Source organism: Pelobates fuscus, chromosome 1 (assembly GCF_036172605.1).
Source record: "Pelobates fuscus isolate aPelFus1 chromosome 1, aPelFus1.pri, whole genome shotgun sequence".
In the NCBI taxonomy this organism is placed as follows: domain Eukaryota; kingdom Metazoa; phylum Chordata; class Amphibia; order Anura; family Pelobatidae; genus Pelobates; species Pelobates fuscus.
The window spans coordinates 6,677,998-6,705,822 of record NC_086317.1 but is presented as its reverse complement, the minus strand read 5'-3'; the positions used below and the strand labels follow the sequence as shown (position 1 = coordinate 6,705,822).

Below are 27,825 nucleotides of genomic sequence, written 5' to 3'. Positions count from 1 at the left end.
CCTCCACCGTGGTACTGTGCTGTCTAGGCACAGTGTGGGATAGCCAGCGAAATCAGAATATTCAGCTTTATAAAGTAATGGAATTGTATTATATGTATTCTATTCATTACTGGGAATTGAAAGGGGAAGTGCAAAATTGCGATTTCCAAAATATAGTTACATTTGGGAGTTTTTTTTCTGGATATTTTGGCATTTATCAATTTCCTTCTCGCCTCAATAATCTATTCAGAGTATAAAAGTATTGGAGCATTGCAGTGTGTTCATCCACAGGCAGTATGTCTGTCTATTGCCATGTTAAAACGGGAAGAACGTCACAACGCTACTCCACAGAACAGGTTCCCCAGGGAGTAATTATCTGTGGCCACATTGTCCTAGTAAATGGATTATTGTTTTAAACGGTGACAGAATGAGCTGCAGTGCCAAACACGTGTATCTGTGAGCCAGATGTTACAGCTCATGGGTCTCAAAGGAGGTGTCAAAAACCTTTTATTAGGTCAAAAACTAAAATAGTAATCAGACGGGAGTTTAATAGCAACCATTTTTAATGAAATGAGTAGGCCTATTGGTGACCAGGGACCACTTCCTAGAACACTACAACACAATAGAGCTAAAAGAAGACATTTAGCAGTAAACACAGAAGAACAAAGCAGAAGTTTCCCTTACAGAACCAGCCTATATCTACCTCTACCTGCCGCTCTTCAACATGGGAATACTTACTGCTGTCCAACATGAGATTCCATCAGATACCTACTGCTGTCCAACATGAGAATCCATCAGATACTTACTGCTGTCCAACATGAGAATCCATCAGATACTTACTGCTGTCCAACAAGAGAATCCATCAGATACTTACTGCTGTCCAACAAGGGATTCCATCAGATACTTACTGCTGTCCGACAAGGGATTCCATCAGATACTTACTACTGTCCAACATGAGAATCCATCAGATACTTACTGCTGTCCAACATGAGAATCCATCAGATACTTACTGCTGTCCAACAAGAGAATCCATCAGATACTTACTGCTGTCCAACAAAAGAATCCATCAGATACTTACTGCTGCCCAACAGGAGAATCCATCAGATACTTACTGCTGTCCAACAGGAGAATCCATCAGATACTTACTGCTGTCCAACAAGAGAATCCATCAGATACTTACTGCTGTCCAACATGAGAATCCATCAGATACCTACTGCTGTCCAACATGAGAATCCATCAGATACTTACTGCTGTCCAACATGAGAATCCATCAGATACTTACTGCTGTCCAACAAGAGAATCCATCAGATACTTACTGCTGTCCAACAAGGGATTCCATCAGATACTTACTGCTGTCCGACAAGGGATTCCATCAGATACTTACTACTGTCCAACATGAGAATCCATCAGATACTTACTGCTGTCCAACATGAGAATCCATCAGATACTTACTGCTGTCCAACAAGAGAATCCATCAGATACTTACTGCTGTCCAACAAAAGAATCCATCAGATACTTACTGCTGCCCAACAGGAGAATCCATCAGATACTTACTGCTGTCCAACAGGAGAATCCATCAGATACTTACTGCTGTCCAACAAGAGAATCCATCAGATACTTACTGCTGTCCAACAAAAGAATCCATCAGATACTTACTGCTGCCCAACAGGAGAATCCATCAGATACTTACTGCTGTCCAACAGGAGAATCCATCAGATACTTACTGCTGTCCAACAAGAGAATCCATCAGATACTTACTGCTGTCCAACAAGAGAATCCATCAGATACTTACTGATGTCCAACAAGAGAATCCATCAGATACTTACTGCTGTCCAACATGAGAATCCATCAGATACTTACTGCTGTCCAACATGAGAATCCATCAGATACTTACTGCTGTCCAACATGAGAATCCATCGGATACTTACTGCTGTCCAACGAGGGATTCCATCAGATACTTACTGCTGTCCAACAAAGGGATTCCATCAGATACTTACTGCTGTTCAACAACGGATTCCGTCAGATACTTACTGCTGTCCAGCAAGGGATTCCATTAGATACCTACTGCTGTCCAACAACGGAGGCCATCAGATACTTAATGATGTTAAACATGGGATTCAATCACTCTCAATAAAGGGAATCAATCAGTTATCTTGTGCTCTCCAGTATAGGATTTTACCAGATATATTCTGTTTTCCGTTGTGGAATCCCTTTAGATATCTAACTACTGCTGTCTCCACTAGAGAAGTCACAAAATGCCCTCCATTAGTTACTCACTATTTTCCATTAGAGAAGTTACTCACTGTTTACCATTCGGGAAGTTACTCACTGGTTTCCATTAGGGAAGTTACTCACTGGTTTCCATTAGGGAAGTTACTCACTGGTTTCCATTAGAGAAGTTACTCACTGGTTTCCGCTAGAGAAGTTACTCACTGGTTTCCGCTAGAGAAGTTACTCACTGGTTTCCGCTAGAGAAGTTACTCACTGGTTTCCATTAGAGAAGTTACTCACTGGTTTCCATTAGAGAAGTTACTCACTGGTTTCCATTAGAGAAGTTACTCACTGGTTTCCATTAGAGAAGTTACTCACTGGTTTCCATTAGAGAAGTTACTCACTGGTTTCCATTAGAGAAGTTACTCACTGGTTTCCGCTAGAGAAGTTACTCACTGGTTTCCGCTAGAGAAGTTACTCACTGTTTACCATTAGAGAAGTTACTCACTGTTTACCATTAGGGAAGTTACTCACTGGTTACCATTAGAGAAGTTACTCACTGGTTACCATTAGAGAAGTTACTCACTGGTTACCATTAGAGAAGTTACTCACTGGTTACCATTAGAGAAGTTACTCACTGGTTACCATTAGAGAAGTTACTCACTGGTTTCCATTAGAGAAGTTACTCACTGGTTTCCATTAGAGAAGTTACTCACTGGTTTCCATTAGAGAAGTTACTCACTGTTTTCCGCTAGAGAAGTTACTCACTGTTTTCCGCTAGAGAAGTTACTCACTGTTTTCCATTAGAGAAGTTACTCACTGGTTTCCATTAGAGAAGTTACTCACTGTTTACCATTAGAGAAGTTACTCACTGGTTTCCATTAGAGAAGTTACTCACTGGTTTCCGCTAGAGAAGTTACTCACTGGTTTCCGCTAGAGAAGTTACTCACTGTTTTCCATTAGAGAAGTTACTCACTGGTTTCCGCTAGAGAAGTTGCTCACTGTTTTCCATTAGAGAAGTTACTCACTGTTTTCCGCTAGAGAAGTTACTCACTGGTTTCCGCTAGAGAAGTTACTCACTGTTTTCCATTAGAGAAGTTACTCACTGGTTTCCGCTAGAGAAGTTACTCACTGGTTTCCATTAGAGAAGTTACTCACTGGTTTCCGCTAGAGAAGTTACTCACTGGTTTCCGCTAGAGAAGTTACTCACTGGTTTCCGCTAGAGAAGTTACTCACTGGTTTCCATTAGAGAAGTTACTCACTGGTTTCCATTAGAGAAGTTACTCACTGGTTTCCATTAGAGAAGTTACTCACTGCTCAGACACCAGGATTTTCAGAATCCTGGAAATAGCTGTGTGTTTAGCACATAAGTTATGGGATTTGTAGAAACGTGCTCAGCAGTTTCATTCATGGAGAAAACGAAAACGTTTTGCACAAGCGAATAGTTTGGTCCAGTGACTTCTAACAGCTTGCGTGCAAAAATAATAAATAAAATGCCATAATTACTTTCAATACAACGTCGATGGTTTTTGCTCAATACAGTAATAGCCTTTGATAGCCTTTGAAAAAGGCGCTTGTTTTAGCGCCGAAACGCGTTAGGCGTATTATGATTTTGTAATCACTGCACTTTTTTATTTTTGCACTGTTTGGGGGGGTTTATTTAGCTCATGGTGAGTTGAAGCCGGATTGGAGTGAATCTTAGTAAGGGATGCAGCCTCTTCTTAGTATATATCTTCTTTTCACACAGGATCGCTATTGATAGCATTGAGACATTTTATGCAACATTGTAGCGTGGAAAATAAGTGCTCTATTTAACTCTAATCCTAGTGTGCCACTATTATTGGGGCAGGAGTGTTCTTTATGTTTCTACTATGAGACTATGAAGTAGTTTTTGCTCGTGAAGTTTATATGAGAGAGGTCTACTCAGCCTTTTTTTTTTTTTAGGCTCTACACACACTCTCATTCTTTAGATTGGGCATATGTCATATAGCAACATTTACCTCCTAATTGCCCCTTTATTTGGCTTCCCTACTCCTTATAGCTCACTGAGCTGCATTTATTCCTCTTTGTCTATTAGAGTGTTTTTTCATTTATTCATTTATTTTTTGTTTGTGTTTATGATTAATAAATGTATGGTTTTTAAAGTAACAGTGTATTCAGACCTATATCCTACTAGTGTATCCTGGACATTTCTGCCTAGGATCACTTTCCTTTTCTCAATACAGTAATGTTTAACTATAAATTGTCTTTCATTATTTTATTTCTTTTCCGTTGCGCATCTTATCTAACCGGCTCCATTGAAGCAATAGGAACCCGAAGCAGCGACTTGTGTGTAGTCACCACTGCGCGATAACTGTCTATGAAACAGCTGGTCTGACAGAGAACCGTAATATACTCTTTACCAGCAAAAACAACAAGCAGGGCTAAAATAAACCTAAACGGTCTATTTTCTTACGTAATATTCCACGAGGAACATGTACTGGAGGGCGTTTCTTCATGTTGAGGAACGTAGGTCCCCTGCAGTGAAGAGCTAGACTTTCTTTGCGCCGGCCTCCAGCTGTTCTGTTGCTGTGTTAATACCGCATGGATTTCGCTTTGATTGAGTCATGATTACTATGTATTCACAGAATATGACCTTTTGTCATGGCATGACCTTAAGGCGAGAGACTGAGTGTTCTACAGGATGTTATTCCAGATTCTCCAATGCAAGTGGCATTTCTCATGGTTATTCACTTAACCCCTTAAGGACCAAACTTCTGGAATAAAAGGGAATCATGACATGTCACACATGTCATGTGTCCTTAAGGGGTTAAAGGACCACTATAGTGCGAGGAAAACATACTTGTTTTCCTAGCTCTATAGGGTCCTGGGGCCCCCCTCCCGCCGGGCTGAAGGGGGAGGAAGGGGTTAAACACTTACCTTTTTTCCAGCACTGGGCTCCCTTGGCGCTGGGGACTCTCCTCCTCCTTTCCCATCATCGGCTGAATGCGCATGCGCGGCAAGAGCTGCGTGTGCATTCAGCCAGCCTCATAGGAAAGCAATACTCAATGCTTTCCTATGGACGCTGGCGTCTTCTCACTGTGAAAATCACAGTGAGAAGCGCGTAAGCGCCTCTAGCGACTGTCAAAGAGACAGCCATTACAGCAGGCAGGGTTAATCCTAGATGGACCTGGCACTCATTGAGCTGAAGTGGTCTGGGTGACTATAGTGGTCCTTTAATTGTGATTGGTCAGAAATTCTAAGTGAATTGAAAGCCAGTTTAATATTTTAGGTCATAATATGCCAAACTGATAACTACAGGGAGTGCAGAATTATTAGGCAAGTTGTATTTTTGAGGATTAATTTTATTATTGAACAACAACCATGTTCTCAATGAACCCAAAAAACTCATTAATATCAAAGCTGAATATTTTTGGAAGTAGTTTTTAGTTTGTTTTTAGTTATAGCTATTTTAGGGGGATATCTGTGTTTGCAGGTGACTATTACTGTGCATAATTATTAGGCAACTTAACAAAAAACAAATATATACCCATTTCAATTATTTATTTTTACCAGTGAAACCAATATAACATCTCAACATTCACAAATATACATTTCTGACATTCAAAAACATAACAAAAACAAATCAGTGACCAATATAGCCACCTTTCTTTGCAAGGACACTCAAAAGCCTGCCATCCTTGGATTCTGTCAGTGTTTTGATCTGTTCACCATCAACATTGCGTGCAGCAGCAACCACAGCCTCCCAGACACTGTTCAGAGAGGTGTACTGTTTTCCCTCCTTGTAAATCTCACATTTGATGATGGACCACAGGTTCTCAATGGGGTTCAGATCAGGTGAACAAGGAGGCCATGTCATTAGATTTTCTTCTTTTATACCCTTTCTTGCCAGCCACGCTGTGGAGTACTTGGACGCGTGTGATGGAGCATTGTCCTGCATGAAAATCATGTTTTTCTTGAAGGATGCAGACTTCTTCCTGTACCACTGCTTGAAGAAGGTGTCTTTCAGAAACTGGGAGTTGAGCTTGACTCCATCCTCAACCCGAAAAGGCCCCACAAGCTCATCTTTGATGATACCAGCCCAAACCAGTACTCCACCTCCACCTTGCTGGCGTCTGAGTCGGACTGGAGCTCTCTGCCCTTTACCAATCCATCCATCTGGCCCATCAAGACTCATTCTCATTTCATCAGTCCATAAAACCTTAGAAAAATCAGTCTTGAGATATTTCTTGGCCCAGTCTTGACGTTTCAGCTTGTGTGTCTTGTTCAGTGGTGGTCGTCTTTCAGCCTTTCTTACCTTGGCCATGTCTCTGAGTATTGCACACCTTGTGCTTTCGGGCACTCCAGTGATGTTGCAGCTCTGAAATATGGCCAAACTGGTGGCAAGTGGCATCTTGGCAGCTGCACGCTTGACTTTTCTCAGTTCATGGGCAGTTATTTTGCGCCTTGGTTTCTCCACACGCTTCTTGCGACCCTGTTGACTATTTTGAATGAAACACTTGATTGTTCGATGATCACGCTTCAGAAGCTTTGCAATTTTAAGAGTGCTGCATCCCTCTGCAAGATATCTCACTATTTTTGACTTTTCTGAGCCTGTCAAGTCCTTCTTTTGACCCATTTTGCCAAAGGAAAGGAAGTTGCCTAATAATTATGCACACCTGATATAGGGTGTTGATGTCATTAGACCACACCCTTTCTCATTACAGAGATGCACATCACCTAATATGCTTAATTGGTAGTAGGCTTTCGAGCCTATACAGCTTGCAGTAAGACAACATGCATAAAGAGGTTGATGTGGTCAAAATACTCATTTGCCTAATAATTCTGCACACAGTGTATAGAACTATTAGCTATTTAAAGTTGCAGATTTTTACCTTCTATCAGTAAATATACCAAGCATCGGCACCTCTCTAATGAAGTATATATAAGCTAGGAGATTCCGTTTTCATCCACCTATCCAAAGACAGTAATAAAATAGCTCCCTCTTCAAATCTCTATAAAAGGAAACAAACCCCAAATCCTGCATTTTATGCCTCATTCTGCATCGTGCGAATTCCATCCCAGGAAAAAGAGAATATTTGAGGAATGTTTGAGGAAGATGATGTCCCGAACAGAGACAAACAGGCTGGCATTGATGGGAATGACCCACAGCTGGCACAGCTCCTGGTTTAAGGAGCCCAGAAGATGCCAATTTGAAGGATGCCATCTGTATGGACCCAGTCTATTAATGTGACTGCTCTACCAGTCTATATCATGTGATATGCGTTGGATCTTGGGGCTTTGTTTATTGTCTGCATTGTCTCCCTTATCTGCAGCGCCATCTAATGTCTGATTTGTGTAATTTTCTGTCTCCATGATTATCCCCGTTATATCAGAATCATGTGCAGCACATTTCATTAGTGTGCAGCCAGGTATTGATTAATTACAATATTATTTAATGCTTCGCGAACCTAAAAATGTATTTCTTTTTAAAAATCACCAATAATGTTTTTTACTTAAAAATACAAATAAGGTAAAGAAAAATGAAAAAAAAGTATTTTTTTTGCTTTTCGACATTCGTACTGTTTTTCTACGTTAATATCAGATAATGAGCAGTTAAAAATCTACATGGGAAAACAGGGAGGAGAAGAATCCATTGGGGTGTGCCTGGGTGTGGGTGGCCTGATTTTGTGTTGGAATATAATTAGTATTTACAATACATGTCCTATCAATGTGTATATTTTATGAGGTGCAGAACGTGTGCCCTCTGAGCAATAACTGTGACAATAAACAGTACCTGGCAGAGAGAATAGCCAGGCTTGGAGCCAGAGATACTCTGCCCATTGCTGATCTCCCCGCTGCTGCAATGCAAAGTCTCAGGAGGCTGGCAGTATCCAACGCTGGCTGCCACTCTTCTGCAAACAGCAGCAGGGATCTAGAGGAGTGGTCTTCTAACACAGAATCACTTACCATCTTGTGCCCAGTGACGTGGAGAGAACTTGGAAGCTTTAAGCAAGAATTTCCAGAGTATCGGCAATTAAACCAGGATCAGATATCGTATTAGCATTACCAGGAGGGTGACTGTAACAGGAGGGCCATGGGTAACAGCAACATGGGGGGCCGTGAGTGACAGGAACATGGGGGGCCATGGGTGACAGCAACATGGGGGGCCATGGGTGACAGCAACATGGGGGGCCATGGGTGACAGGAACATGGGGGGCCATGGGTGACAGGAACATGGGGGGCCATGGGTGACAGGAACATGGGGGGCCATGGGTGACAGGAACATGGGGGGGGCATGGGTGACAGGAACATGGGGGGCCGTGAGTGACAGGAACATGGGGGGCCGTGAGTGACAGCAACATGGGGGGCCATGAGTGACAGGAACATGGGGGGGCCATGGATGACAGCAACATGGGGGGCCATGAGTGACAGCAACATGGGGGGCCATGAGTGACAGGAACATGGGGGGGCCATGGGTGACAGCAACATGGGGGGCCGTGAGTGACAGCAACATGGGGGGCCGTGAGTGACAGTAACAGGAGGGCCATGGGTAACAGCAACATGGGGGGCCGTGAGTGACAGGAACATGGGGGGCCATGGGTGACAGCAACATGGGGGGGCAGTGAGGGACAGCAACATGGGGGGGCATGGGTGACAGGAACATGGGGGGCCATGGGTGACAGGAACATGGGGGGGCAGTGAGGGACAGCAACATGGGGGGCCATGGGTGACAGGAACATGGGGGGCCATGGGTGACAGGAACATGGGGGGCCATGGGTGACAGGAACATGGGGGGGCCATGGGTGACAGGAACATGGGGGGGCCATGGGTGACAGGAACATGGGGGGCCGTGAGTGACAGGAACATGGGGGGCCGTGAGTGACAGGAACATGGGGGGCCGTGAGTGACAGGAACATGGGGGGCCGTGAGTGACAGGAACATGGGGGGGCCATGGGTGACAGCAACATGGGGGGCCATGAGTGACAGCAACATGGGGGGCCATGAGTGACAGGAACATGGGGGGGCCATGGGTGACAGGAACATGGGGGGCCGTGAGTGACAGCAACATGGGGGGCCGTGAGTGACAGTAACAGGAGGGCCATGGGTAACAGCAACATGGGGGGCCGTGAGTGACAGGAACATGGGGGGCCATGGGTGACAGCAACATGGGGGGGGCAGTGAGGGACAGCAACATGGGGGGGCATGGGTGACAGGAACATGGGGGGCCATGGGTGACAGGAACATGGGGGGGCAGTGAGGGACAGCAACATGGGGGGCCATGGGTAACAGCAACATGGGGGGGCAGTGAGGGACAGCAACATGGGGGGGCATGGGTGACAGGAACATGGGGGGCCATGGGTGACAGGAACATGGGGGGGCAGTGAGGGACAGCAACATGGGGGGCCATGGGTAACAGCAACATGGGGGGGCAGTGAGGGACAGCAACATGGGGGGGCAGTGAGGGACAGCAACATGGGGGGGCAGTGAGGGACAGCAACATGGGGGGGCAGTGAGGGACAGCAACATGGGGGGCCATGGGTGACAGAAACATGGGGGGCCGTGAGTGACAGCAACATGGGGGGCCGTGAGTGACAGTAACAGGAGGGCCATGGGTAACAGCAACATGGGGGGCCGTGAGTGACAGGAACATGGGGGGCCGTGAGTGACAGGAACATGGGGGGCCGTGAGTGACAGGAACATGGGGGGCCGTGAGTGACAGGAACATGGGGGGCCGTGAGTGACAGGAACATGGGGGGCCGTGAGTGACAGTAACAGGAGGGCCATGGGTAACAGCAACATGGGGGGCCGTGAGTGACAGGAACATGGGGGGCCGTGAGTGACAGGAACATGGCCCCCCGTGAGTGACAGTAACAGGAGGGCCATGGGTAACAGGGACATGGGGGGCAGTCCCACAGACACAAACGGCCCCCCGTGAGTGACAGTAACAGGAGGGCCATGGGTAACAGGGACATGGGGGGCAGTGAGTGACAGGAACATGGGGGGCCATGGGTGACAGGAACATGGGGGGCCATGGGTGACAGGAACATGGGGGGCCATGGGTGACAGGAACATGGGGGGCCGTGAGTGACAGGAACATGGGGGGCCATGGGTGACAGGAACATGGGGGGCCATGGGTGACAGGAACATGGGGGGCCATGGGTGACAGCAACATGGAAGGCAGTGAGTGACAAGAACATGGGGGGCCGTGAGTGACAGGAACATGGGGGGCCGTGAGTGACAGGAACATGGGGGGGCATGGGTGACAGGAACATGGGGGGCCATGGGTGACAGCAACATGGAAGGCAGTGAGTGACAAGAACATGGGGGGCCGTGAGTGACAGGAACATGGGGGGCCGTGAGTGACAGGAACATGGGGGGCCGTGAGTGACAGGAACATGGGGGGCCGTGAGTGACAGTAACAGGAGGGCCATGGGTAACAGGGACATGGGGTGCAGTGAGTGACAGGAACATGGGGGGCCATGGGTGACAGGAACATGGGGGGCAGTGAGTGACAGGAACATGGGGGGCCATGAGTGACGGGAACATGGGGGGCCGTGAGTGACAGGAACATGGGGGGCCGTGAGTGACAGGAACATGGGGGGCCGTGAGTGACAGGAACATGGGGGGCCGTGAGTGACAGGAACATGGGGGGCCGTGAGTGACAGGAACATGGGGGGCTGTGAGTGACAGGAACATGGAAGGCAGTGAGTGACAAGAACATGGAAGGCAGTGAGTGACAAGAACATGGGGGGGCCGTGAGTGACAGGAACATGGGGGGCCGTGAGTGACAGGAACATGGGGGGCCGTGAGTGACAGTAACAGGAGGGCCATGGGTAACAGGGACATGGGGTGCAGTGAGTGACAGGAACATGGGGGGCCATGGGTGACAGGAACATGGGGGGCAGTGAGTGACAGGAACATGGGGGGCCATGAGTGACGGGAACATGGGGGGCCGTGAGTGACGGGAACATGGGGGGCCGTGAGTGACAGGAACATGGGGGGCCGTGAGTGACAGGAACATGGGGGGCCGTGAGTGACAGGAACATGGGGGGCCGTGAGTGACAGGAACATGGGGGGCCGTGAGTGACAGGAACATGGAAGGCAGTGAGTGACAAGAACATGGGGGGGCCGTGAGTGACAGCAACATGGAAGGCAGTGAGTGACAGCAACATGGAAGGCAGTGAGTGACAAGAACATGGGGGGCCGTGAGTGACAGGAACATGGGGGGCCGTGAGTGGCAGTAACAGGAGGGCCATGGGTAACAGCAACATGGAAGGCAGTGAGTGACAAGAACATGGGGGGCCATGGGTGACAGCAACATGGGGGGGCCGTGAGTGACCGTAACAGGAGGGCCATGGGTAACAGGGACATGGGGTGCAGTGAGTGACAGGAACATGGGGGGCCATGGGTGACAGGAACATGGGGGGCCGTGAGTGACAGGAACATAGGGGGCCATGAGTGACAGTAACAGGAGGGCCATGGGTAACAGGGACATGGGGTGCAGTGAGTGACACGAACATGGGGGGGCATGGGTGACAGGAACATGGGGGGCAGTGAGTGACAGGAACATGGGGGGCCATGGGTGACAGGAACATGGGGGGCCGTGAGTGACAGGAACATGGGGGGCCGTGAGTGACAGGAACATGGGGGGCCGTGAGTGACAGGAACATGGAAGGCAGTGAGTGACAAGAACATGGGGGGGCCGTGAGTGACAGCAACATGGAAGGCAGTGAGTGACAGCAACATGGAAGGCAGTGAGTGACAAGAACATGGGGGGCCGTGAGTGACAGGAACATGGGGGGCCGTGAGTGACAGTAACAGGAGGGCCATGGGTAACAGCAACATGGAAGGCAGTGAGTGACAAGAACATGGGGGGCCATGGGTGACAGCAACATGGGGGGCCGTGAGTGACCGTAACAGGAGCGCCATGGGTAACAGGGACATGGGGTGCAGTGAGTGACAGGAACATGGGGGGCCATGGGTGACAGGAACATGGGGGGCCGTGAGTGACAGGAACATAGGGGGCCATGAGTGACAGTAACAGGAGGGCCATGGGTAACAGGGACATGGGGTGCAGTGAGTGACACGAACATGGGGGGGCATGGGTGACAGGAACATGGGGGGCAGTGAGTGACAGGAACATGGGGGGCCATGGGTGACAGGAACATGGGGGGCCGTGAGTGACAGGAACATGGGGGGCCGTGAGTGACAGGAACATGGGGGGCCGTGAGTGACAGGAACATGGGGGGCCGTGAGTGACAGGAACATGGGGGGCCGTGAGTGACAGGAACATGGGGGGCCGTGAGTGACAGGAACATGGGGGGCCGTGAGTGACAGGAACATGGGGGGCCGTGAGTGACAGGAACATGGGGGGCCGTGAGTGACAGGAACATGGGGGGCCGTGAGTGACAGGAACATGGGGGGCCGTGAGTGACAGGAACATGGGGGGCCGTGAGTGACAGGAACATGGGGGGCCATGAGTGACAGGAACATGGGGGGCCGTGAGTGACAGGAACATGGGGGGCCGTGAGTGACAGGAACATGGGGGGCCGTGAGTGACAGGAACATGGGGGGCCGTGAGTGACAGGAACATGGGGGGCCATGAGTGACAGGAACATGGGGGGCCATGAGTGACAGGAACATGGGGGGCTGTGAGTGACAGTAACAGGAGGGACATGGGTAACAGGGACATGGGGGCAGTGAGTGACAGGAACATGGGGGGTCATGGGTGACAGCAACATGGGGGGCCATGGGTGACAGGAACATGGGGGGCCGTGAGTGACAGGAACATGGGGGGCCGTGAGTGACAGGAACATGGGGGGCCGTGAGTGACAGGAACATGGGGGGCCGTGAGTGACAGGAACATGGGGGGCCGTGAGTGACAGGAACATGGGGGGCCATGAGTGACAGGAACATGGGGGGCCATGAGTGACAGGAACATGGGGGGCCATGAGTGACAGGAACATGGGGGGCTGTGAGTGACAGTAACAGGAGGGACATGGGTAACAGGGACATGGGGGGCAGTGAGTGACAGGAACATGGGGGGTCATGGGTGACAGCAACATGGGGGGCCATGGGTGACAGGAACATGGGGGGCCATGGGTGACAGGAACATGGGGGGCCATGGGTGACAGGAACATGGGGGGCCATGGGTGACAGGAACATGGGGGGGCCATGGGTGACAGGAACATGGGGGGGCCATGGGTGACAGGAACATGGGGGGCCATGGGTGACAGGAACATGGGGGGCCGTGGGTGACAGGAACATGGGGGGCCGTGAGTGACAGCAACAGGAGGGCCATGGGTAATAGGGACATGGGGGGCAGTGAGTGACAGGAACATGGGGGCCATGGGTGACAGCAACATGAGGTCCATGGGTAACAGGGACATGGGGGCAGTGAGTGACAGGAACATGGGGGCCATGGGTGACAGCAACATGAGGTCCATGGGTGACAGCAACAGGAGGGCCATGGGTGAAAGAAACAGGAGGGCCATGGGTGACAGGGACATGGGGGGCAGTGAGTGACAGGAACATGGGGGGCCGTGAGTGACAGGAACATGGGGGGCCATGGGTGACTGCAACATGGGGGGCCATGGGTGACTGCAACATGGGGGGCCATGGGTGACTGCAACATGGGGGGCCATGGGTGACGGCAACATGGGGGGCCATGGGTGACGGCAACATGGGGGGCCATGGGTGACGGCAACATGGGGGGCCATGGGTGACGGCAACATGGGGGGCCATGGGTGACGGCAACATGGGGGGCCATGGGTGACGGCAACATGGGGGGCCATGTGTGACGGCAACATGGGGGGCCATGGGTGACGGCAACATGGGGGCCATGGGTAACAGGAACATGGGGGGGCAGTGAGTGACAGGAACATGGGGGGCAGTGAGTGCAGTCAGACTGTTATTAGGTTAGTGTGAGTGCAGTCAGACTCTGTTATTAGGTTAGTGTGAGTGCAGTCAGACTCTGTTATTAGGTTAGTGTGAGTGCAGTCAAACTCTGTTATTAGGTTAGTGTGAGTGCAGTCAGACTCTGTTATTAGGTTAGTGTGAGTGCAGTCAGACTCTGTTATTAGGTTAGTGTGAGTGCAGTCAGACTGTTATTAGGTTAGTGAGAGTGCAGTCAGACTCTGTTATTAGGTTAGTGTGAGTGCAGTCAGAGTCCGTTTAGGTTAATGTGAGTGCAGTCAGACTGTTATTAGGTTAGTGTGAGTGCAGTCAGTCTGTTTAGGTTAGTGTGAGTGCAGTCAGACTCTGTTATTAGGTTAGTGTGAGTGCAGTCAGACTCTGTTATTAGGTTAGTGTGAGTGCAGTCAGACTCTGTTATTAGGTTAGTGTGAGTGCAGTCGGACTGTTATTAGGTTAGTGTGAGTGCAGTCAGACTGTTATTAGGTTAGTGTGAGTGCAGTCAGACTGTTATTAGGTTAGTGTGAGTGCAGTCAGTCAGTTTAGGTTAGTGTGAGTGCAGTCAGTCCGTTTAGGTTAGTGTGAGTGCAGTCAGTCCGTTTAGGTTAGTGTGAGTGCAGCCAGAGTCCGTTTAGGTTAGTGTGAGTGCAGCCAGAGTCCGTTTAGGTTAGTGTGAGTGCAGTCAGACTCTGTTATTAGGTTAGTGTGAGTGCAGTCAGACTCTGTTATTAGGTTAGTGTGAGTGCAGTCAGAGTCCGTTTAGGTTAGTGTGAGTGCAGTCAGAGTCCGTTTAGGTTAGTGTGAGTGCAGTCAGAGTCCGTTTAGGTTAGTGTGAGTGCAGTCAGACTCTGTTATTAGGTTAGTGTGAGTGCAGTCGGACTGTTATTAGGTTAGTGTGAGTGCAGTCAGACTGTTATTAGGTTAGTGTGAGTGCAGTCAGACTGTTATTAGGTTAGTGTGAGTGCAGTCAGACTGTTATTAGGTTAGTGTGAGTGCAGTCAGACTGTTATTAGGTTAGTGTGAGTGCAGTCAGACTGTTATTAGGTTAGTGTGAGTGCAGTCAGACTGTTATTAGGTTAGTGTGAGTGCAGTCAGACTGTTATTAGGTTAGTGTCAGTGCAGTCAGACTGTTATTAGGTTAGTGTGAGTGCAGTCAGACTGTTATTAGGTTAGTGTGAGTGCAGTCAGACTGTTATTAGGTTAGTGTGAGTGCAGTCAGACTGTTATTAGGTTAGTGTGAGTGCAGTCAGTCCGTTTAGGTTAGTGTGAGTGCAGCCAGAGTCCGTTTAGGTTAGTGTGAGTGCAGCCAGAGTCCGTTTAGGTTAGTGTGAGTGCAGTCAGACTCTGTTATTAGGTTAGTGTGAGTGCAGTCAGACTCTGTTATTAGGTTAGTGTGAGTGCAGTCAGAGTCCGTTTAGGTTAGTGTGAGTGCAGTCAGAGTCCGTTTAGGTTAGTGTGAGTGCAGTCAGAGTCCGTTTAGGTTAGTGTGAGTGCAGTCAGAGTCCGTTTAGGTTAGTGTGAGTGCAGTCAGAGTCCGTTTAGGTTAGTGTGAGTGCAGTCAGAGTCCGTTTAGGTTAGTGTGAGTGCAGTCAGTCAGTTTAGGTTAGTGTGAGTGCAGTCAGTCCGTTTAGGTTAGTGTGAGTGCAGTCAGAGTCCGTTTAGGTTAGTGTGAGTGCAGTCAGAGTCCGTTTAGGTTAGTGTGAGTGCAGTCAGAGTCCGTTTAGGTTAGTGTGAGTGCAGTCAGAGTCCGTTTAGGTTAGTGTGAGTGCAGTCAGAGTCCGTTTAGGTTAGTGTGAGTGCAGTCAGAGTCCGTTTAGGTTAGTGTGAGTGCAGTCAGAGTCCGTTTAGGTTAGTGTGAGTGCAGTCAGAGTCCGTTTAGGTTAGTGTGAGTGCAGTCAGAGTCCGTTTAGGTTAGTGTGAGTGCAGTCAGAGTCCGTTTAGGTTAGTGTGAGTGCAGTCAGACTCTGTTATTAGGTTAGTGTGAGTGCAGTCAGTCAGTTTAGGTTAGTGTGAGTGCAGTCAGTCAGTTTAGGTTAGTGTGAGTGCAGTCAGAGTCCGTTTAGGTTAGTGTGAGTGCAGTATACATTGATCACCAGGATTACATTTTCTGAATATTCCTGGATGGGAATCGAGAATCACTGTGTATGTGTGTTGGAAACCGAATGAATAAATGCGTCCCATACTATTGCTAACCTTTGGCGTTGAACGCAGTGCGCACTCTCTAGACGTCAGTCTAAATGGTTGAAATTGACACCATATGCCGCCTCTCCTAATTGCTGGAAGGAAAGGAAGAAAGGGGGGCCTGGGAGAAGGAGGGGGGCATGTCACTATTTGTGCATCACCTCATTTATTGATCTGTTATAAATAAAGCCAATACTGCAATGCAGAGCGAGCAAAGTCTTAGGACTAGATTAGCTTCTTAACAGAGCCCCCCTTCCCAAGCCCAGAGACCCTCACTGCACCCACGGCAAGAAAACCATAAGCAACTTTTATGGCTCTTTTTTTCTTAAATATTTTATTTATTTCACAGTAAATAAAGTGGATACAGGGCTCAGAGGACAACCGGCCAGATGTTAGTGAGTTGTATGAAATTTGGTGGAAACAAGCTGTAAAAAACACAGCCATAAAAGTGAGATATAAAAAACAAACCATGGTCTATCCATGCCACACATCTGGACAATACAGCTGTATGTTCCCAGCTCTGTCGTCACCTTCGGAAAACGCAATACCCTGATTTCACCCCAATTAGCCAGCGAAGCAGAGGGATAGGCTTTAATCTCTGCTTCGCTGGTTGTACAGCTAATTGTGGGTCTTTGTGGTGGGATGTGCCAATGTCTTCTCCAGGCTCCTCACACCATCACTCCCGTCTGTTTGGATGGAGAGACGTGGCCGATATCCAACAAATGTTTGGGTCTTATTCTGGATTAAGCTTTATGACTTTCCAGCCATGGTGATGATTTAGGAGATACCCTGCTATGTCCCTTTTCTTTACCAGATTCTCCTCTGATGATGTTCATTTCTCTGATCTATAGAAGAGCTTTTTTATTGAAATGTTCTCAAGCAATCATGGGAGAATATTTCTTTTTCAGAATGGCTACCTGTGGCTATCTATATTAAAGAGTATTATCTTAATCAGCTTTTGGCTCTGCTGTGTTTTTAGTTTTAATTTAATTAGTTTTCCTCTATTTCAACAATACTACCTGCCATACTTTATATTCCTATTCTTTGGATTTCCCTGCCCATGATCCTCATCATGCCTAATCACATCCTCTACTTGTCCAGTTTATCCCCTTAGCTCCTAACCCTTCCGTAAGTTGATCCCCTTATCCTACCATTTCCTGATCCCCATAGCTACCCCATCCTACCAAGTCCTGATCCCCTTAGCTTCTTATCCTACCATGTCCTGATCCCCATAGCTCCTTATCCTACCATTTCCTGATCCCCATAGCTATTTATCTTACCACGTTCTGATCCCTTTAGCTTCTTATCTTGCCATGTCCTGATCCCCTTAGCTCATTATCTTGCCACGTCCTGATCCCCTTAGCTCATTATCTTGCCACGTCCTGATCCCCTTAGCTCATTATCTTGCCACGTCCTGATCCCCTTAGCTCATTATCTTGCCATGTCCTGATCCCCTTAGCTCATTAGCTTGCCATGTCCTGTTCCCCTTAGCTCCTTATCTTGCCATGTCCTGATCCCCTTAGCTCCTTATCTTGCCATGTCCTGATCCCCTTAGCTCCTTATCTTGCCATGTCCTGATCCCCTTAGCTCCTTATCTTGACATGTCCTGTTCCCCGTAGCTCCTTATCTTGCCATGTCCTGATAGCCTTAGCTCCTTATCTTGACATGTCCTGGTCCCCTTAGCTCTTTATTTTACCATGTCCTGATCCCCTTAGCTCTTTATCCCACTATGTCCTGATCCCCTTAGCTCCTTATCATACCATGTCCCCTTAGCTCCTTATCCTACCATGTCCCCTTAGCTCCTTATCCTACCATGTCCCCTTAGCTCCTTATCCTACCATGTCCCCTTAGCTCCTTATCCTACCATGTCCCCTTAGCTCCTTATCCTACCATGTCCCCTTAGCTCCTTATCCTACCATGTCCCCTTAGCTCCTTATCCTACCATGTCCCCTTAGCTCCTTATCCCCTTAGCTCCTTATCATACCATGTCCTGATCCCCTTAGCTCCTTATCTTGCCATGTCCTGATCCCCATAGCTCCTTATCCTACCATGTCCTGATCCCCTTAGCTCCTTATCATACCATGTCCCCTTAGCTCCTTATCCTATCATGTCCCCTTAGCTCCTAATCCTACCATGTCCCCTTAGCTCCTAATCCTACCATGTCCTGATCCCCTTAGCTCCTTATCATACCATGTCCTGATCCCCTTAGCTCCTTATCTTGCCATGTCCTGATCCCCTTAGCTCCTTATCCTACCATGTCCTGATCCCCTTAGCTCCTTATCATACCATGTCCTGATCCCCTTAGCTCCTTATCCTACCATGTCCTCTTCTTTCTAGCTCCTTCTGATACTCTTAGCCTTTTCTCCGATTTTGTCTCACCTTTTTATTCTACATGTTCCTCTTTGTCTTAGTTACTGATCCTTATAGCTGTGTTCTGATCCTCGCAGCTTCCTTTAGCTCCTTATCCTCTGTGTGAGTGGCACCTTATTCTGGTGCCAGGCAGTGGGTAGTTATTCTGAATCCACCCAGCAGTTAAAATGCCTGCAGTGATTTGTTATGCAGTTGACAGCTGATGGGCAGTCATTCCAGTACCCTCCTGTAGCTATAATTCCAGCCAGCTTGCAGTTTTTCCTATGAAAGCCAGTGTTTGCAATGCCATCTGGTGTGCAGTTACTCTAATATAACCCGAGGCTAGGAGTTCTGCCATCCTGTGGGTTAATTCCAGCTAGTTATTCTCAGAGCAGCCAGGAGCTGGGATTCTGACCAGTGGATCCATCATTTGTAGGCAGCCGGGAGGTAGTTATGCTAAAGCCAGTAGTTCGTTGTAGGTATTTCCTGCATTACCTGATTGCTTTGCTTGGTGCATTGACAATGTCTGAAAGGAAAGACATTAAGCAGAAATATGATATTAATGGAGCAGTAAATTGATCAAATTACAGATAAGCACAAAACACGAAACATTTCATTTTCAGAGTAAAATGCTTTATTGGAAACATCTGGAGTATTTACTGTGTACTGAGCAGCCAGGCTTGCATATCTGATACAGGTACCCTCAGGGCCCAACACACTGAGAGGGTCAGCCATCATTACCCACAGGGCCCAACACACTGACAGGGTCAGCCATCAGTACCCACAGGGCCCAACACACTGACAGGGTCAGCCATCAGTACCCACAGGGCCCAACACACTGACAGGGTCAGCCATCAGTACCCACAGGGCCCAATACAATGACAGGGTCAGCCATCAGTACCCACAGGGCCCAATACAATGACAGGGTCAGCCATCAGTACCCACAGGGCCCAACACAATGACAGGGTCAGCCATCAGTAGCCACAGGGCCCAACACAATGACAGGGTCAGCCATCAGTACCCACAGGGCCCAACACACTGACAGGGTCAGCCATCAGTACCCACAGGGCCCAACACAATGACAGGGTCAGCCATCAGTACCCACAGGGCCCAACACACTGACAGGGTCAGCCATCAGTACCCACAGGGCCCAACACAATGACAGGGTCAGCCATCAGTACCCACAGGGCCCAACACACTGACAGGGTCAGCCATCAGTACCCACAGGGCCCAACACAATGACAGGGTCAGCCATCAGTACCCACAGGGCCCAACACAATGACAGGGTCAGCCATCAGTACCCACAGGGCCCAACACACTGACAGGGTCAGCCATCAGCAGCCACAGGGCCCAACATACTGACAGGGTCAGCCATCAGTACCCTCAGGGCCCAACACACTGAGAGGGTCAGCCATCATTACCCACAGGGCCCAACACACTGACAGGGTCAGCCATCAGTAGCCACAGGGCCCAACACAATGACAGGGTCAGCCATCAGTAGCCACAGGGCCCAACACACTGACAGGGTCAGCCATCAGTAGCCACAGGGCCCAACACAATGACAGGGTCAGCCATCAGTACCCACAGGGCCCAACACACTGAGAGGGTCAGCCATCAGTACCCACAGGGCCCAACACACTGAGAGGGTCAGCCATCATTACCCACAGGGCCCAACACAATGACAGGGTCAGCCATCAGTACCCACAGGGCCCAACACACTGACAGGGTCAGCCATCATTACCCACAGGGCCCAATACACTGAGAGGGTCAGCCATCATTACCCACAGGGCCCAACACAATGACAGGGTCAGCCATCAGTACCCACAGGGCCCAACACAATGACGGGGTCAGCCATCAGTACCCACAGGGCCCAACACACTGAGAGGGTCAGCCATCCTTACCCACAGGGCCCAACACACTGAGAGGGTCAGCCATCAGTACCCACAGGGCCCAACACACTGACAGGGTCAGCCATCAGTAGCCACAGGGCCCAACACAATGACAGGGTCAGCCATCAGTAGCCACAGGGCCCAACACACTGACAGGGTCAGCCATCAGTAGCCACAGGGCCCAACACAATGACAGGGTCAGCCATTAGTACCCACAGGGCCCAACACACTGACAGGGTCAGCCATCAGTACCCACAGGGCCCAACACAATGACAGAGTCAGCCATCAGTACCCACAGGGCCCAACACACTGACAGGGTCAGCCATCCTTACCCACAGGGCCCAACACACTGAGAGGGTCAGCCATCAGTACCCACAGGGCCCAACACACTGACAGGGTCAGCCATCAGTAGCCACAGGGCCCAACACAATGACAGGGTCAGCCATCAGTAGCCACAGGGCCCAACACACTGACCGGGTCAGCCATCAGTAGCCACAGGGCCCAACACAATGACAGGGTCAGCCATTAGTACCCACAGGGCCCAACACACTGACAGGGTCAGCCATCAGTACCCACAGGGCCCAACACAATGACAGAGTCAGCCATCAGTACCCACAGGGCCCAACACACTGACAGGGTCAGCCATCAGTACCCATAGGGCCCAACACACTGACAGCGTCAGCCATCAGTACTCACAGGGCCCAACACACTGACAGGGTCAGCCATCAGTACCCACAGGGCCCAACACACTGACAAGGTCAGCCATCAGTACCCACAGGGCCCAACACAATGACAGGGTCATCCATCAGTACCCACAGGGCCCAACACACTGACAGGGACAGCCATCAGTACCCACAGGGCCCAACACACTGACAGGGTCAGCCATCAGTACCCACAGGGCCCAACACACTGACAGGGTCAGCCATCAGTACCCACAAGGCCCAACACACTGACAGGGTCAGCCATCATTACCCACATGGCCCAACACAATGACAGGGTTATCCATCAGTAGCCACAGGGCCCAACACACTGACAGGGTCAGCCATCAGTAGCCACAGGGCCCAACACACTGACAGGGTCAGCCATCAGTAGCCACAGGGCCCAACACAATGACAGGGTCAGCCATCAGTACCCACAGGGCCCAACACAATGACAGGGTCAGCCATCAGTAGCCACAGGGCCCAATACACTGACAGGGTCAGTCATCAGTAGCCACAGGGACCAACACACTGACAGGGAGTCCACCAGTACCCACAGGACATGGGGTGGCCATAAGTAGACACAGGGCCCAACACACTGACAGGGAGTCCATCAGTGCCCACAGGACCAGCGGTGGCCATCCGTAGCCACATGGCCCAACACACTGACAGGGAGTGAATCAGTGCCCACAGGACCAGCGGTGGCCATCCGTAGCCACATGGCCCAACACACTGACAGGGAGTGAATCAGTGCCCACAGGACCAGCGGTGGCCATCCGTAGCCACATGGCCCAACACACTGACAGGGAGTGAATCAGTACCCACAGGACCAGCGGTGGCCTTCACTAGCAACAGGGCCCAACACACTGACAGGGAGTCCATCAGTACCCACAGGACCAGTTTTGGCCATTAGTAGCCACAGGGCACAACACACTAATAGGGAGTCCATCAGTGCCCACAGGGCGCAGGATGACCATCAGTAGCCACAGGGCCCAATACACTGACAGGGAATCCATCAGTACCCACAGGTTCCAACACACTGACAGGGAGTCCATCAGTACCCACAGGACATGGGGTGGCCATCAGTAGCCTCAGGGCCCAAAACACTGACAGGGAGTCCATCAGTAGCCACAAGGCCTGGGATGGCATCAGTAGGCACATGGCCATCAGTAGCCACCGGGTCCAGGATGGCCATCAGTAGCCACAGGGCCCAACACAATGACAGGGTCAGCCATCAGTAGCCACAGGGCCCAACACAATGACAGGGTCAGCCATTAGTACCCACAGGGCCCAACACACTGACAGGGTCAGCCATCAGTACCCACAGGGCCCAACACAATGACAGAGTCAGCCATCAGTACCCACAGGGCCCAACACACTGACAGGGTCAGCCATCAGTACCCATAGGGCCCAACACACTGACAGCGTCAGCCATCAGTACTCACAGGGCCCAACACACTGACAGGGTCAGCCATCAGTACCCACAGGGCCCAACACACTGACAGGGTCAGCCATCAGTACCCACAGGGCCCAACACAATGACAGGGTCATCCATCAGTACCCACAGGGCCCAACACACTGACAGGGACAGCCATCAGTACCCACAGGGCCCAACACACTGACAGGGTCAGCCATCAGTACCCACAGGGCCCAACACACTGACAGGGTCAGCCATCAGTACCCACAAGGCCCAACACACTGACAGGGTCAGCCATCATTACCCACAGGGCCCAACACAATGACAGGGTTATCCATCAGTAGCCACAGGGCCCAACACACTGACAGGGTCAGCCATCAGTAGCCACAGGGCCCAACACACTGACAGGGTCAGCCATCAGTAGCCACAGGGCCCAACACAATGACAGGGTCAGCCATCAGTACCCACAGGGCCCAACACAATGACAGGGTCAGCCATCAGTAGCAACAGGGCCCAATACACTGACAGGGTCAGTCATCAGTAGCCACAGGGACCAACACACTGACAGGGAGTCCACCAGTACCCACAGGACATGGGGTGGCCATAAGTAGACACAGGGCCCAACACACTGACAGGGAGTCCATCAGTGCCCACAGGACCAGCGGTGGCCATCCGTAGCCACATGGCCCAACACACTGACAGGGAGTGAATCAGTGCCCACAGGACCAGCGGTGGCCATCCGTAGCCACATGGCCCAACACACTGACAGGGAGTGAATCAGTGCCCACAGGACCAGCGGTGGCCATCCGTAGCCACATGGCCCAACACACTGACAGGGAGTGAATCAGTGCCCACAGGACCAGCGGTGGCCTTCACTAGCAACAGGGCCCAACACACTGACAGGGAGTGAATCAGTGCCCACAGGACCAGCGGTGGCCATCCGTAGCCACATGGCCCAACACACTGACAGGGAGTGAATCAGTACCCACAGGACCAGCGGTGGCCTTCACTAGCAACAGGGCCCAACACACTGACAGGGAGTCCATCAGTACCCACAGGACCAGTTTTGGCCATTAGTAGCCACAGGGCACAACACACTAATAGGGAGTCCATCAGTGCCCACAGGGCGCAGGATGACCATCAGTAGCCACAGGGCCCAATACACTGACAGGGAATCCATCAGTACCCACAGGTTCCAACACACTGACAGGGAGTCCATCAGTACCCACAGGACATGGGGTGGCCATCAGTAGCCTCAGGGCCCAAAACACTGACAGGGAGTCCATCAGTAGCCACAAGGCCTGGGATGGCATCAGTAGGCACATGGCCATCAGTAGCCACCGGGTCCAGGATGGCCATCAGTAGCCACAGGGCCCGGGATGGCCATCAGTAGCCACAGGGCCCACTGTGTCTACTGATGGCCCAACCCTACACCCTGTGGCCATCAGTAGCCACAAGGCTTGGGGTGGCCATCAGTAGACACATGGCCATCAGTAGCCACAGGGCCCGGGATGGCCATCAGTAGCCACAGGGCCCAACACACTGACAGGGAGTCCATCAGTACCCACATGTCCAGGGGTGGTCATCGGTACCCACAGGGCCAAGTGATTATATCACCCCATGATGCTGGTCTCAGTATGGGGTTATATAAGGCTGCTTAGTAAGGCTGAAGGGGCTGTAGTCAGGAACCAGGAACAGGTAGTGACCAGGGCCTGGGTAGGCACAAAGCCCCTGCCTGCAGAAACCATCATATGCAAATCTACCTGACTATGCAAATTAATGAGGGGCTTTTTGCTATTTAGGTACTGTACATAACTGTTGCAAGATCTTTCATAACCAGCAGGTGGTGCTGCACAGGCTCCACAGCCAAGTCCACCTAGTTGGTAGAGAACACCAGCAGGACAGGAGAGCACACAAAACATTTAACATATAACATTACAATGAAACAAACAAACGTATAATGGACACGATGACTTCGACACAAGTGACATCTGGGGAAACAAAAACAACACAGTTCCATAACTACCACAGCAAACCCAGTCCCACATAGTCCCAGAGGGTGAGCATAGTCCCACGGGATCAAATAACTGATGGCTTTTATTGCCAAATGTCTGTGTGTATTTTACCTTTATTCTTGAACTCAATCTGTGTTTTGTTTTTTTAATTGTAACAATGTTTGTGTATCTATACAATTAAAACAAACTGTTTATTTGCTATAATTATTGGCTCCTGAAATCGGTGATGGATCAGTAAAACAAGGTGTAGTAGGTATCCAACATGCAGAGTGCTTATAAAGCACAGAGTGTCCAGAACAGACACTATGCGCAGAGAACGGCCAAATAACATTCAGAGGTCAAACAGTATAGACTACACTAAGTTAAGCCAGGCCAGCTCAGGGACTCCAGCAAGCAGGACGATCTAGAACAAGCCACGTCAAATACCAGCAATACACACTGTGACAGAACCCTGGCTGTTCGTGGTTTTCCCCTTGTATTATGTGTTTCATGTATTGTGCCTGTACATGCAGATGTGGGCCCTCTTCCCCCTCCTTTCGGGAATGTAGTGTCTACCCCGACTTCTCCCCCTGCCTTTTCCTGTCACAGCAGGACGTGGTCACAGAGACCCTGCCGGCCGAGTTTGGACTGGCTGCTTTGTCCCTCTTTCATCCCACCCATCAACTTCTTGGGATTGAAACCCCTGGTGTATTGTGTTAGACACCCCATGTCTGTGCATGAAAAACCATGTGTGACAAAATAAACAGAGTCAGTCAGTGTTGTGACCTCCAGGACTGTGTTCCGTCAAAAAATAACAACCAGTGTCAGAGGCTATAAAATATGCCCTAAATCAAACAGGCATAAAAGCTCACTTGCATATTATCTCAAAAGGCTGGACATGTGTACAGAACAAAACCCCAAGGCTACTAGTGCCTTTCTCAAGGGATCACTACATTTACCCATTGTCATGGCTTACCTTAGTTGGAGTCCAAAGTGCAGAGATGTTTGCTCACCCTTGCAGATAAACACAGCCCGGTAACCAGATAAGAAGCTACCTAGGCTGTGAATCTGTGCATGGGGGTTTAGGCAGGAACAGTAACCGGGTACAAGGAAACAGACAAGGGCAAATCCAGGAGAGTAGTCAGACACGGTTCCAAAATTCAGGGCAGGCAGCGGACAGGTAAAAACGAAGATACAGAAGCAGGGGTCACAAGCCAAGTCAGTCTATAAGCAACAGGAACAGGAAACATTAAACAACGAACTGACCCTGCCCTCAGGGACAGGCGGTGTTATATAGGTGGATAACGAGTTATCTGCCTCAGGTGGAGTCAGAGTGATAGACATCATCTCCTGTCTGGCACCTGTGGATTGACCACCACTGGCCGTCTGGAAGGCACACCCATGCTACATTGGTGTTTTAAATAACCCTCCTTCCAGCTGATGGCCATCAGGGTGATTATCATCGTTCTCAGCATTGCTCAGTTAACATCCCTCAAAAAAATGTTTACACTAAAACAATAGTAAGCAATATGTGATATTAAAAATAAATGTAATAAATTCCCCAGGAATGATCCTCAATTCGTGCATTCGTGCATATAGTTAATAGAACCAAGCACCATTTACATTGAGGGAATGCCCTAACATGCCGAAAAGCAAGTCAACTCCAAAAGGCATAATTCAGTTCTATGGTTCGGCTAAACCCAGAGAATGAATCAAGCGAATGTGCTCGAACATAGCCGCTGCTACCATCCAGTTTGTGAAAAACCAGTAGCTGTGCCGAAACATTGGGGTTTTGTTCTGTACACGTGTCCAGCCCTATGACATAGTATGCAAGTGAGCTTTTATGCCTGTTTGATTTAGGGCACATTTTATATCCTCTCACTGGTTCTTATAGTCTTGTCACAGTGTTTGTTTGATTTACTTTGTTTGTATAATAAAGAGATTTGGATTATTAACGAAAGTGTGCTTCTTTTTGTATATAGTAATATGTTTGGCATTAAGGGATGCCTCTTTAAGATAGCACCCATAGATGTTATGTGAATTTGGAAATGACACATGTATACTGAGATGTGCTCCATGCTGCCACGGGTCCCACTGAAGATACAGGTTCTAGATCATTCTCAGTGTTCTTCATTCTCACTCTACTTGTTCGCCTGTGCCAACACTGTGTCCTTCTTGGCACTTAATGGTTCCTGCCTACCTTTTAGCTTTAAACCTAATGTGTGAAAGGATCACCATGAACGTATGGGAAGAGGGCAGTTTGTCACCTGTGACAGTGAATGGAATGTGTCGATGATCTGGAGAGGGAAGAACTTGAATAGAAGACTTTCTAACATTAATCACTGCCGTTCTCTTCCACTTCTCATAGGTCACTGAAGCTGCAAAGGCCCTTGTGGACAGCGGAGAAAAGCTTCCTCTTCCTCTAATTGCAAAGCTCCTGAAATTTCAGTTCCTGTGCATAAAGCAGAAGGACATTCAGCGTAGAAGTGCAGAGAAGAAGGTATTAAATGGGGTGCTGTTGTAATAAATATTATTTTACCGCTTTTTAAATCAAGATTAAATCCCATCTCGGATATGTGGTGCAATTTTACCACCTGTTTTAAACAAGGATATAATGGAACTGCAGAGGTGGGCTACAAAACTAAAAAAGGGAATAGACGATTTTAGTTATGGAAAAAGGCTAGAAAACTTGAATTAGTTTACTTAAAAAAGATATCTCAGAGATGGGTGGGGATATTCTAACCCTATATAAATATACACAGGACAAGTATGATCAGCTCCTCATTAACATACCTCCCAATGTGCTGAGAAATTGTAAGTCACTTACTAATAATTTATAAAACTAAAATGTAATATAGAAGAAGAACAATGTAAACACATCGTAGTTTAGAAACATTACTGGGAGTATTATTGCTGTGGAGCTCTGTTATACACTCAGACACATTACTGGGAGTATTATAGACATGTGCAATTCGTTTCGGTCTGAATTAAAATTTGGTTGAATTTCGGGTAATTCGGACATTCGGGTGCTTCCGAATGTCCGAATAGCTTAATTGCCGAAGTGTAGTAGTTCCGAAGTTGCCGAAGTTCCGAGGTGTCAATGCAGAAGCACAGTATTGCCTAAGTACTAATATACTTACCCAGTGAAAGAAGAAGAATGTTACACTATATACAATTTCAAATAAGAAGTATACAAACGTAGCCAGGATTCA

General features: G+C 49.3%; 1 protein-coding gene across 1 annotated transcript in view; it reads left to right on the top strand.

Annotated features, from left to right (window-relative positions):
• SPAG17 (sperm associated antigen 17) overlaps nt 1-27,825 on the top strand; it is a 355,700-nt gene that overhangs the window by 62,897 nt on the left and 264,978 nt on the right. Inside the window, exon 4 of the mRNA XM_063445995.1 lies at nt 26,982-27,113. Coding sequence (XP_063302065.1) covers nt 26,982-27,113 — 132 coding nt within the window. The remainder of the gene's footprint in view (nt 1-26,981; nt 27,114-27,825) is intronic.